This window comes from Lactuca sativa, chromosome 6 (assembly GCF_002870075.4).
Source record: "Lactuca sativa cultivar Salinas chromosome 6, Lsat_Salinas_v11, whole genome shotgun sequence".
Lineage (NCBI taxonomy): Eukaryota > Viridiplantae > Streptophyta > Magnoliopsida > Asterales > Asteraceae > Lactuca > Lactuca sativa.
Window position 1 is genome coordinate 59,561,821 of NC_056628.2, and position 13,447 is coordinate 59,575,267.

The 13,447-nt window shown below is 42.0% G+C and overlaps 1 protein-coding gene across 1 annotated transcript; it reads left to right on the forward strand.

The window, feature by feature from the left end:
* Positions 1-8,441: 8,441 nt before the first annotated feature.
* LOC128126795 (uncharacterized) lies at positions 8,442-11,444 on the forward strand (the record flags this gene model as incomplete). The annotated part of the gene is made up of 2 exons (XM_052764918.1): positions 8,442-10,037; positions 10,227-11,444. Coding segments are annotated over 2 exons (2,814 nt in total), but the record flags the coding sequence as incomplete, so codon positions are not given.
* Positions 11,445-13,447: the final 2,003 nt, after the last annotated feature.

The window sequence follows — 13,447 nt, forward strand, 5'->3', positions numbered from 1 at the left end:
TATTTACAAGGTAGTAAGTCAATAAGAGGATACTTACAATGTAGAAGCTAGAAAGGGTAGTTTTCGGCCCAAAGAACAAGAGTGTTCTTGATGTTCTTGAGGATCTTGAAGATCTAGACTCAAAAGATGAAATTCATGGATGAATTCAAAGGTGATTCAAGAATAAAAGATGTATTAACACATAGATGGAAGGGTTTACTTACATTTTTGAAGATTCACAATGAAGATCCTAAGATACTTGAGAGAGAAATCAGTTTTCTAGACTTGAAAAGGTGAAGAATAAGGAGGTAATGGAAGAATATCATGTTTATAACATGAGTTTATGGCCACAATGTGTTTACGGCCATAAAATCACATGGTGTGGCCGTAAACTCCACATGATGAAGATTAAAGCTTGTTTGTTAGGATACAACTTCAACACACACTTCCCTTCACTCATTCCTTTGGTGTACTAGGCTCAGAGTGCTCAAACAAACTCTAAACGGTGCTAAAAGTTAGCAGAAACAAGTCTGACTTTGATTGAATTGAATGGTTGTACAATATATAAATTTCGGGTTGTCACATCATCCCCCCGTTAGAAAGAATTTCGTCCCAAAATTAGAGTTTAAGCAATTATGTACTTACAATTAACGAAGCGAAAAGATGAGGATATTTCAATTTCATTTGATCCTTGCGCTCCCAAGTGAATTCAAGTCCTCGCTTGGCATTCCAGCGAACCTTCACTATCGGGATGCGGCTTTGCTTCGTTTGCTTGACCTCTCGGTCCATGATCTCTACAGGTTCTTCCATGAAGTTGAGGCTCTCGTTGATCTCGATCTCGTCAAGTGGGATTACAAGAGTCTCGTCGGATAGACACTTTTTCAAGTTCGAGACGTGGAAAGTATAATGTACATTACAGATTTCGCGAGGTAGATTGAGTTTGTAAGCTACAGGGCTGATTCTGGAGAGAATCTCGAAAGGCCCTACGTATCTTGGATTTAGCTTTCCACGCTTTCCGAAGTGTATCAAGCCTTTCCAGGGTGATACCTTCAATAGGACACGGTCGCCAACCTGGAATTCCAAAGGTTTCCTTCTCTTGTCCACGTAGCTTTTCTGTCGGTCTCTAGATGCTTTCAATCGTTCACGAATCTGAACGACATTCTCTGTCATTTCCCGAACAATCTCCGGACCTATGAGAGTGCTGTCAGGAACTCGTCCTTTAGCTAATTGAGTGTTGCCCACCTCAGCCCAGCACATAGGGGATTTGCACTTTCGTCCATAGAGGGTTTCAAATGGAGCAGGCTTTATGCTCGTGTGATAAATATTGTTATAGGAGAACTCGACAAGGGGTAGATGAATATCCCATACCTTTCCAAAGTCTATCACACAGGCTCACAACATGTCTTCCAGAGTTTGAATGGTCCTCTCACTTTGTCCGTCAGTTTGAGGATGGTGGGCTATACTCATGTCCAGCCTGGTTCCTAGGGAACTTTGTAGCGACTGCCAGAACCTCGAAGTGAATCTACTATCTCTATCAGAGATAATGGATATGGGAATACCATGCAGTCGTACGATCTCCCTAATTTAAGTTCTTGTTAGTTTCTCCATCTTGTCAGTTTCCTTGATAGGTAGCAAGTGTGCGGACTTTGTTAACCTGTCTACAATCAACCATATGGTATCGAGACCACCCGTTGTCTTGGGCAACATGGTTATGAAGTCCATCGTGATCCGCTCCCACCTCCATTCAGGTATCTCTGGCTATTGAAGTAAATCTGATGGTTTCTAGTACTCGACCTTAACCTTGGTTGTGACAACCCGAAAAACTTCTCGCATACACTCTTCAATTCTTTCCAATATTAGACTTATTTTACTATATAGTAGTACCCTTTAGAGTCTAATGAAGCGTTCTAAATGTGGTATAATCAAGGTAGGAGTGTTAAAAAGGGTTAACTCGAAGTGTAGGAATCAAAAACCGGGCCAAACACTCCAACACATGGAGTGTGCGGCTACACACTTGAGTGTGCAGCCACACACTCTTGTTTGCGGCCTCACACCCTCCCAACCGCGCACTCCACCTATATATGCCACACTTAGATCATTCTTGAACGCTTCCTTCACTTCTTCAAGCATAGAACACGAAAATCCTCTCAAGTATCATCCATTCTCCTTGAAGATCTTCATAAAAGTTACCAAGAACACCAAGATCTTCATCTGGCCGCACACATGGCAGCACACACCACCAAGCAGCACACATGGCTGCATATAGGGCCGCACACATGTGCTGGCAGCACACTAGGTCGCACACCTGGCCGCACACACACATATAGTGTGTATTTTGGCCATACACCCTCTTGTATAGCCTTATAAACCCTCATACAATCATATATGATTATAACACTTCATTATAAGTGTTTACTAGTCCCTAAGGTGGTCCCAAAATCATCAATTAGTTGTTCATAACACTAATTAAATCCATATATGTACCAATATATGCTAAATAGGATTCACGTGTGTACTCAAGTCACCACTTGGCACCTAGCGTCTAATCCAACATTGTCATCAGAACCACTCACTACAGGTGAGTTCATACCCCTTTAATTAACCTTTGAAATACTTTTAAATGTTTTAAATACTTTTATAGGGGGGGAATACAAGCTAAATACTTATAGTTATTACATCAATCACATGTGATTAATAACTAGAAAACCAATGATTTTATCACTGTTCAAACTGTTTATCAAACTGTTTTACTTCAAAATGTTTTACAAACTCTTTTACTTATCAAATACTTTTATTTAAACTTTATTATACTTCTTATAAATTGCATGTCCATATATGCATAGATATATAAGAAATGTTTAAAAGACTTAGGAAGGCCATCCGCCCTATTTCATTTTCCTCGATTTGGATGTGGTCTGGTGGGATGTCGGGTAGCCGTCCAAGGGTCGTTTCAATATTAATTATATATCATATGTTAATATATAGACATAAAAGTACTTCCATATTCATGCGTATCAGTTACATCATTAGTAAGTTACCATCGGGGTAACACAGGATCATACTTCTACAAATTCTAGATCAATGAGTCAGTTCATTCATGAGTCAATACTTATTAACTATGAGAACATATACATTGCATTACTATGAGAACATTTACAACAATACTAGAAAGGGAACATACACAACTATACTAGTAAGAGAACATGTACAACGATACTAGAACAAGTAACATTACATTACCTATACATGAATACGTTTACAATTGTGATCCACTGTATCGGGCATGCCTTAAATGTCATAGCCCGAGTTGTAACCAGAATCTCTTGGAGGGAGAGCGTGAGTTTGCATATAGATCTATACTGGATTGACTATCCTACACCTTGCTGCTAGCTACAGCCGGACCTGCAGGTCTGCGGGTGCCAAACGTCATACCTTTTTACGACCTACATTTGTCGTTGTTACTCAGTCGATAGTATGGTACAATTAATCACATAATACCTTAATATAAATCGGGTTTAAGGTAGTTAGTACAGCAGTAGTTCCTATAATACAAAACTACAGTACTACAATGATTTACCCATTACATATTTTTAGTGATTATTTCACTTAAACATTAATGTACAAACTATATTTGTTAAATGATAGTTACACTTGGGAAATTACACACTTTTACAACAAACGAGCATAAAAACCAGTTAAGCCTTTTTAGAAGGCTACTTTAATAGAAAATATAGGTTTTTCTGAGAGATTCAAACTTTTACAAACACTTACATACATTTTACAAACTTACACTTGAGACATGTTCAAACATTTTGATAACAAACACCGACACTAAAATACTTATGAACTCACCAGCTTAACGCTGATACTCGCTTTCAAAATAACTTGTATTCTCAGGTCATCAGTAGACAGGTACCGAGACCAGCTTTTGAGAAGATGGAGCGCATCCAAGACTCATCTTATTATTTTGATTTACATTATATTTTTGGTGTCTAAAACTGAATAGAACATGCTTGTATTAAAATTATATATTTAATGCAATGGATGATGTTGTTTGCTTGTTTACTACTACTGTGTTGTGATACATTACATGACGTCCTCCGCCCCAGAACGTTTCCACCGTTCTCGGTTTTGGGGTGTGACAGATTGGTATCAGAGCATTGTTTATAGTGAATTAAGTATATCAACCCATAAAAGATATACTAAACTATAAACCCATTAGGGATTAAAGCACTCTGACCAAGAGTCTATACATTAAATACTAAAATATTTAATTAAGTATACTAGGCTACATTCATACTAAAATTGGTGTCCCAATGACAAGAACAAAAGTATAACGATTGTTAAATATCACAGGTGAGCTCGGGGATGTATGGTCAGTCTTGGGAATGGCATAGCCTGATCAACTATGCTGGTCCGAGGAGTGATTAGCATATGCCCTAGAATGGTTGTGATATGTTAACAAGTCTAAAAACTTACCAACAATACCACAAGAAGATAAGTAGAACCTAAACTTAAAATGCTATAGGTGTATTTTGTACTACTGACTACGCATATACTATATTCTCATACCTCTCTTCTCGCATAGATATCATGGCTGGATTCCATCACGGCGACCCGTACTTTCCAGATGAAGGCAATGCAGCGTGGATCGAAGAAGAAGAGCCCGAAGATGAGCATCCAATCCCTTTGGATGATCACCTCGCAGAAGGCTTTTCTGATGGATCCGACTCCGAGCCGGAAGTCAACAACCTACCGCTAGTAGGTCAAGCCCCAAACAACGATCCCCAACCAGCATTTCCAGGTCCCACTCCCTTGTGGGTAAACAACTTGAATCGCTGGAGCGGCGAACAGGGTCAACCCTTACCTTACTTTGGGGACCGAAGCTTTTACAACGTTAGCGAAGGTAGTTCTGCGGATAGAGCTCTGCCCGTCATGGTCCGTAGAATTGCTCGAAACGTTGAACAAGGTCGAACAGCCATCGACCGAGTCATGGAAATTGATGCCAACTCAGGCGTTAATAACGTCCGCATTCGACATCTGGAAGAAGCACTCAAAAGGACGAGGAGATCCAATGACGCACTGCGACATCAATTGACCACCGAAATCACAGAACTTCGAGTTCGCCAAAGAGCTCACGAACAACACCTCCGAGAAGTGGTTCGGCAACTGGCAAATATGAGGATTCGCTCTAGGAGTTCCCGTCGTCGTTAGAAGATGTCTAGTACATCTTTGTCTTATGATTAAGGAATAGCCTTTAGTATCCGGGCTTTTGGTAACGTTTGTCTGTAAAATATTCCTAACTCTCAGTACGCTAACTAGGAATCTAGTAACTATCAAACTTTTCCGTATGGTATGATGTAAGACCTACTGTTAGGTCGATTTTTTTCCCTGAACACATTACATCAATAATACCAGTAATATTGACAGCTAACTAACCTATGAGAAAATCTTTACACTTGCGTTTTCCTACTATTCTTCCCTATTATGACTTCAATTCGTACACTCATTCAACTGTTGGACTATGGCTACTTAGTTCATGTGTCACTCTCAACTTGCTTACAATTGATTCTTACCATTGTATCTGTCTTTATAAACTACAGCTGAAAGATGCCTCCTCGCAAATCTCCCCGGAATAACCCTGCACCTCCTCCTCCTCCGGTCATAGATACTGCGGCTCTGAACGCTCCAGTAGCTGCGGCAGTGGCAACTGCCATGGCCCAATACCACTCAACTAACAATAGCCAAGGTGGAAACCCTGTTGAATCCACTCATGCTGAGATCCATGTGCGCACAAAAGAATGCTCCTACAAGGATTTCGCCAACTGTAAGCCGACGTCCTTTTATGGAACCGGTGGAGTCATTGCCATCTCGCAATGGTTCGAGAAGACTGAATCGGTCTTCGAAATTTGTTCATGCCCTGCAGCGAGCAAGGTTAAATATGCCGCCTGCACCTTTGAAGGAAAAGCCCTGACGTGGTGGAACGGCCACGTTAAAGCTCTAACTCTCGTTGTAGCCAACGACATGGGCTGGGAAACAATGAAAGACCTCATGATTGAGGAGAACTGCCCGAGGGGCGAAATCCAGAAATTAGAGCAAGAACTATGGGGCCTAACCATGAAGGGCTCCAACATAGTCGCTTATACCGCCAGGTTCAGTGAACTGGTGGCTCTCTGCCCCAATATGGTTCCCACTGAAGGGAGAAAGATCGAGAGGTACATCTGGGGGCCGGTGCCTCCGTATCAAGGAAATGTTCTATCATCAAACCCTACTACTTTCGACAGTGCCAAACGACTGGCACAACGACTCATCGATCATGGAATCAAATCCCCAACAGCAACAACAACTCAAACCGTCTCAGAACCCTCCAAACCCGCTGACTCTAAGCGGAAGTTCTGGGATGACAAGAAGAAGCAACGAGCTGCCAAAAAGCAGCAAATTGTGGTTGTACATGTCGCAATAACCCCTACTGCTGCTACTGCTCCGGTGAAGCAGTATGCTGGAAGTCTGCCTAAGTGCAACAAATGCAACTTCCACCACAATGGCCCCTGCCGTGAAATGCAGTGTTCTAACTGCGACAAGAAAGGACACACTATCCGTTTCTGTAGGTCACCAGCAAGACCGATCACTCAAGTCCCTGTCTCAGGCGCGAGCCCAACCTGCTATGAATGTGGTGAGGCAGGCCACTACAAGAGGGATTGTCCCAAAGCAAAGAATGCAGGTGGATCAGGGAGAGTACTAGCAATAAGCCATGGGGAAGCAGTTGCTGACCCGACGGTGGTGACTGGTACGTTCCTTCTCGATAACTCCTATGCATGCATTTTGTTCGATAGTGGAGCGGAGCGAAGCTTCGTGAACCATAACTTTGCTCACATGCTTAAACATCAACCACACGCACTTAAAGAAAAATTCACGGTAGAAATGGCAAATGGGAAAACTGAAAGCACCAAGAGCATATACTTAGGTTGTACCTTAACTTTAGATAGCCATTCATTTCCAATCGACCTCATGTCGGTCTCCATTAAAATTTTTGACGTTATCATCGGCATGGATTGGTTGAGTCTTCATCGTGCTGACATCATGTGCTTCGAGAAAGCAATCCGTCTAAATCTCCCGTCTAACGAAACTCTTATAGTCTACGGCGACAAACCCAGTACAAGTCTTCACATAATATCAAGTATTCAAGCACAGAAGTATCTCCGTAAAAAATACCATGCATTCCTTGCCCACGTTGTCGATACGAGCCTCGAAACGAAAGAACTAAAGAACATTTCAGTAGTGAGCGACTTCCCCGACATTTTCCCAGAAGAACTACCAGGTTTACCTCCGCAAAGACAGGTCGAGTTCAGAATCGACCTAATTCCAGGAGCTACCCCTGTAGCTAAGTCGCCATACCGATTAGCACAAGCTGAGATGCAGGAATTATCTGGTCAACTTAACGAACTGGTCAACAAGGGCTTCATAAGACCAAGCTTCTCGCCTTGGGGAGCACCAGTCTTGTTTGTTAAGAAGAAAGATGGATCATTCCGTATGTGTATCGACTATAGGGAACTCAACAAACTGACGGTCAAAAATCGTTACCCTCTGCCTCGCATAGACGATCTATTTGACCAACTGCAAGGGGCGAGCTATTTCTCCAAAATTGATCTGAGATTCGGATATCACCAGTTACGAGTGCTAGAGGAAGATGTTCCGAAGACAGCCTTCCGGACTCGTTACGGACACTACGAGTTCGTGGTGATGCCATTCGGATTGACCAATGCGCCAGCAGTTTTCATGGATCTGATGAATCGAGTATGCCGACCTTACTTGGATCAGTTCGTCATCGTTTTCATTGACGACATCCTGATCTACTCCCGGAGTAAAGAAGAGCATGGCAATCACCTACGACAAGTTTTAAGAACTTTACGAACGGAGAAGCTCTATGCGAAGTTCTCGAAATGTGAATTTTGGATCCGAAGAGTCGAATTCTTAGGACACGTGGTAAGCGAAGAGGGAATCCACGTGGATCCATCCAAAATTAAGGCTATTGAGAAGAAGGAGGCAGCTAGGCCCAACATTCCACCAATGAATGTCCGAACAACAAAAGGATGTGTTTTGGGTGTAATGAAGAGGGGCATATTTTGAAAGACTGTCCGAAGAAGAAGGAGGCAGCTAGGCCCAACATTCCACCAAAGCCGAAGGCAAGAGCCTTCCAGATGACACTTGAGGCTGCTAAAGATGAAGCTGATGTCGCTTCAGGTACCTTTCTCGTAAACGAATTACCTGCTCATATATTGTTCGATTCTGGAGCCAACTACTCCTTTATTTCGCATGAGTTTGGTAGAAAGCTAGCTTTGCCTGTTGATAGACTAAATAATGCTTTATTAGTCGAAGTAGCTAGTGGAAAGTTTGTACCTATTAGCCATCGTATGAAAAACGTCTTGATCGACCTTAATGGGAATAAGTTTCTCGAGGAATTATTGCCTATCGAACTAAATGGTTTCGACATCGTGTTGGGAATGGATTGGCTTAGCGCCAATGATGCCAAAATTTTGTGCAAGAAGAAGATAGTTAAAGTAAACCCGCCTGGAAAAGATTCATTTATGGTGTATGGGGACAAACGGCGAGTGAATTCTGGGATCATTTCTCTAATGAAAGCCAGAAAGTGTTTGACCAAGGGATGTACATCATATTTAGCATTTGTGATTGATGCTAAGAAGGAAAAGAAGGTGATGCAGAGCATTCCAGTGGTGTGTGATTTTCCGGAAGTGTTCCCCGAGGATCTTCCTGGATTACCACCTGATAGACAAGTGGAGTTCAGAATAGACTTGTTACCAGGAACCACGCCAATTGCAAAAGCACCTTATCGATTAGCACCGACGGAGATGAAGGAGCTGATGATGCAACTTCAGGAGTTGTTGGACAAAGGTTTCATTAGACCTAGTTCATCGCCCTGGGGAGCTCCGGTGTTACTTGTAAAGAAGAAAGATGGAAGTATGAGAATGTGCATCGATTACAGAGAGCTGAACAAGGCAACAATAAAGAATAGATATCCGTTGCCGAGGATTGATGACCTGTTTGATCAATTGCAAGGTTCGAGCTATTTCTCGAAGATCGATCTTAGGTCAGGATATCATCAGCTGAAAGTAAGAGAGCAAGATATCGAGAAGACTGCATTCAGAACTAGATATGGACACTACGAGTTCTTGGTTATGTCGTTTGGACTAACCAATGCTCCGGCAGCGTTCATGGATTTGATGAATAGGGTTTGTAATCCTTTCCTTGATAAATCCGTGATAGTGTTCATAGACGACATTCTGATCTACTCGAAAAGCCAGGAGGAGCATGGCAGGCACTTGCGAGAAGTGTTAGAAGTTTTGAAGAAGGAGAAGCTTTATGCAAAGTTCTCCAAATGTGATTTTTGGATTCGTGAGGTCCAATTCTTGGGTCACGTGGTCAACCAAGAAGGGATAATGGTTGATCCAGCGAAGATCGAAGCTGTGACGAAGTGGGAACAACCGAAAAGTCCCACAGAGATTCGAAGCTTTTTAGGATTAGCCGGATATTACCGAAGGTTTATCCAAGGTTTTTCTTCGATTGCTACTCCATTAACAGCTTTGACCCACAAAGGAGCTACTTATGCTTGGAGTGAGAAGCATAAAGAAGCATTCGAGAAGTTAAAGAAGAAGCTATGCGAGGCACCGATACTTTCTCTACCCGATGGAGTTGAAGACTTCGCTGTTTATAGTGATGCGTCTGGTGTTGGATTGGGTTGTGTTTTGACCCAAAGAGAAAAGGTGATAGCATATGCGTCTCGACAGTTGAAAGAGCATGAAAAGAATTACCCGACTCATGATTTGGAGTTGGCAGCAGTAGTTTTCGCTCTGAAAATATGGAGGCATTACCTCTATGGCACGAAGTGCAAACTTTTCACTGATCATAAGAGTCTCCAATACCTCTTTAATCAGAAAGAATTGAATATGAGGCAACGACGCTGGCTAGAATTACTTAAAGACTACGACTGCGAGATACTTTACCACCCCGGTAAAGCTAATGTTGTTGCTGATGCTCTCAGTCGGAAGGTCAATCTTGAAAGGAAGAGGCCAAGAGCGTTGAGAATTGAAGTTGTCTCGACTATTGTGGAAAGTATAAAGAAAGCTCAAGAGGAAGCTTCTGAGAAAAATGACCGAAAGGAGGAACGTTTGGGTAAAACGTTGGTGTTTGGTACTAATGGTCATGGACTGAAGGTATTCCAAGATCGTATTTGGGTACCTAAGTCAGGAGGAATTAGGGATCTTCTGATGGAAGAAGCTCACAAGACCATGTACTCGATTCATCCGGGTAGCACTAAAATGTATAGGGACCTGAAACCCTACTACTGGTGGCCGACGATGAAGCTTGATGTTGCAAAGTATGTGGCCGAGTGTGTGACTTGTGCGAGAGTCAAGACACAACATCAGAAACCGTACGGAAGTTTAGAACCTTTGCCTGTGCCTATGGGTAAGTGGGAAGACATTGCTATGGATTTTGTCACTAAACTGCCCAGAACAAAGAATGGTCACGACATGATTTGGGTGGTCGTTGATCGATTCACTAAGAGTGCGCATTTCATAGCGGCCAGGGAGAAATGGTCTATGGAGAAGCTTGCAAATTCTTACGTGAAGGAAATTGTGAGGCTTCACGGTGTTCCGTTAACGATTGTATCGGATCGTGATAGCCGTTTCACCTCAAGGTTTTGGAAAAGTCTACAAGAGGAAATGGGTACCAAGTTATGTTTAAGCACAGCTTACCATCCGCAGACTGATGGTCAGAGTGAAAGAACAATACAAACACTTGAAGATATGCTGAGAGCATGTACCTTGGAATTCCTAGGTAATTGGGATGAACATTTACCGTTGGTAGAATTTTCCTATAATAATAGTTTTCACTCGAGCATTAAGATGGCACCTTATCAAGCTTTGTATGGACAGAAGTGTCGTACGCCGTCTTGTTGGCTTGAGGCTGGGGAAAAGCAGTTTATGGGACCGGAGATGGTTCATCAAACTGCTGAAAAGTTGAAAATAATTAGGGAAAGAATGTTAGCAGCTCAGGATCGTCAAAAGAGCTATGCTGACAAGAAGCGAAGACCGATGACTTTTGAGATTGGAGATTCGGTTTTGCTTAAAGTCTCGCCGTGGAAGGGACTTATAAGATTTGGTAAAAGGGGAAAGTTGAGTCCAAGGTTTATTGGACCGTTTAAAGTCCTTCAGAGGATTGGGAATCGAGCTTACAAGCTCGAATTACCTGAAGAACTGAATGGAATTCACAACACCTTTCATGTGTGCTATTTGAGGAAGTTCACTGGAGAAGTTCCCGATATAATTCCAATTTCTGAATTGAGAATTGATGAGAACAAAAGGTTGATTGAAGAACCAGAGGCAATTGTTGACCGAAAGACTAAGAAGTTGCGACGCAAAATGGTTGGATTAGTGCTTGTCCGATGGAAACACACGAATGGGCCGAATCTCACCTGGGAGACGGAGAGTGACATGTTGAGTCGCTATCCGCATTTGTTTGTTGATGTGTGATTCCGGGGACGGAATCATTCTAAGGTGGAGAGAATTGTAACGCCTGTGTTTCGGGCTTGCCATTTGTAGCAATGTAATAGTCTAGGTTGACCTTTGTAACCCATTTTGAAGTAATAAGATTGTATTATTTGAGTATTATGTGTTATGTGCTTAATTGCTTAATTATATGGTTTGATTAATTAAGAATAAAAATAAGCGTCAAAATTTAAGTGTAAAATAAACTTAATATCTTTGGTTAATGTTGTAGTAATTGAAACGAGGTTTCCGAATATATATAGAACGCCCAAATCTGACTTCGTATGAGGAAGTTATGATTTATCGAAGTTCCGGCTTAGCGATATACAGCCTGTTTTACTCGATTTGAGATCGAGCGGTTGTTAGCCGAAGCAATCTAAATGAGAATCGAAGATCTCATTGTTGGTATTGAAACGATAAAAAGTTAGGCGAGAACGGACGTCAAACGAAGAAGTTATGAATTTATAACGAAAGTTTCTGTCCCGGCCTATTAAAAATAATTAATAAAAATAAAGTCAAAATTAGCCGACGGAGTCTAAACGAAAGTCGTAGAGCATGGTCTCACCTTCGCGTGGATATAAAGAACGTCGAAAACGGAGTTCGTATGAAGAAGTTATGAATTTCCGAAGTTTATTAATCATTTTGTATTTATTTTTAATTCAAAATTCGGAAGCATTATCCGAAGGAGTCACCGATCTGATCCGAGGTACGCCCCGCGTACTCGAGTACGCCCCGCGTACTCCGAGGGATGTCGACACTCGCACTCGAGCACTTCGGATACGTAAGCAATGACGTTTTGGGCAGTACGCCCCGCGTAACGCAGTACGCCCCGCGTACTCCGAGGCTCCAGCCTCTATATAAAGGATCCGAAGACAGCCTTGATTTTTGTTCATTTTCTTCTCTTCTCTCTAGTCTTTTGCATCGTTTTTCGTGCCGAAGCTATCCCGAAGCCCCGGTATTATACTCTAGCCCCGAGGCAAGTCCCGAGATCCCGAAGATCCCGAAAAGTGCGGTTCCCGAGTCGAAGCTCTGCCCGCGAGAAGTTCGATTTTTGAGGAGATCTTCCAGATCTGCTGTGGATTACTACTTCTATAAGCCGTAGTGCTGTCCGATCATCTTCTGATCAAGTGAGTGTGTAGTTATTTTCTTCTAATACAATAATACGAAGTATTTTATATAAAAATACGTGCTATGTGTATATATTTGGTTGTGTTATGTGTGAATGTGTATTCACTCTCTTCTATCTTATAGATCTGCTTATTTCTTTATGAGATATGTGTTATGTGTGTGTGTGCCTCATCTGTTATGTGATATATGTGTTGATTAAAGCATGCTATACAGGTTTTCTTTAAACTATGTATACAAATGTATATTTTTATCTACTAATATGTTGGGTAGAACACGGGTAGACAGTTGGTGTGTAATAAACAGATGAGAGGCCTCGTTGTTGTTTGATTGAGTCATCTAGCGGAGTTTAGATGACGACCACTGGCTATTCTAGACGGTCTTGTGGAAACATTAGCAGGTTCGCCACCTGTAGGTGTTAATGAACTTGGGTGTTCATTCGCTGTACTCCATCCCCCTCATGGTTGCCTTATTTGACTTATATTGCTGAGGTACCCCCGAAGCATGTGTTGTCGCCCCGATGAAATATTCTTAGGCTAGGTCCCTTATGTTAGTTGTTTTAGGGACATTAAAGTGAGAATAACGGGAATGGGTAATTGGGTTATTGTTGGTTGGTGAAAATTAAATATGATATTTATTGTGGGTTGAAAACCCTATATGCTCACCAGGCTCCCAAGCCTGACCCACTCAGTTTTAAATTGTATTACAGGTAGTGGCGGAAGGGCATGAGATGGATGAACCATCAAGTTGTTTTGTTTACAAGTCTGCATATGTTTATA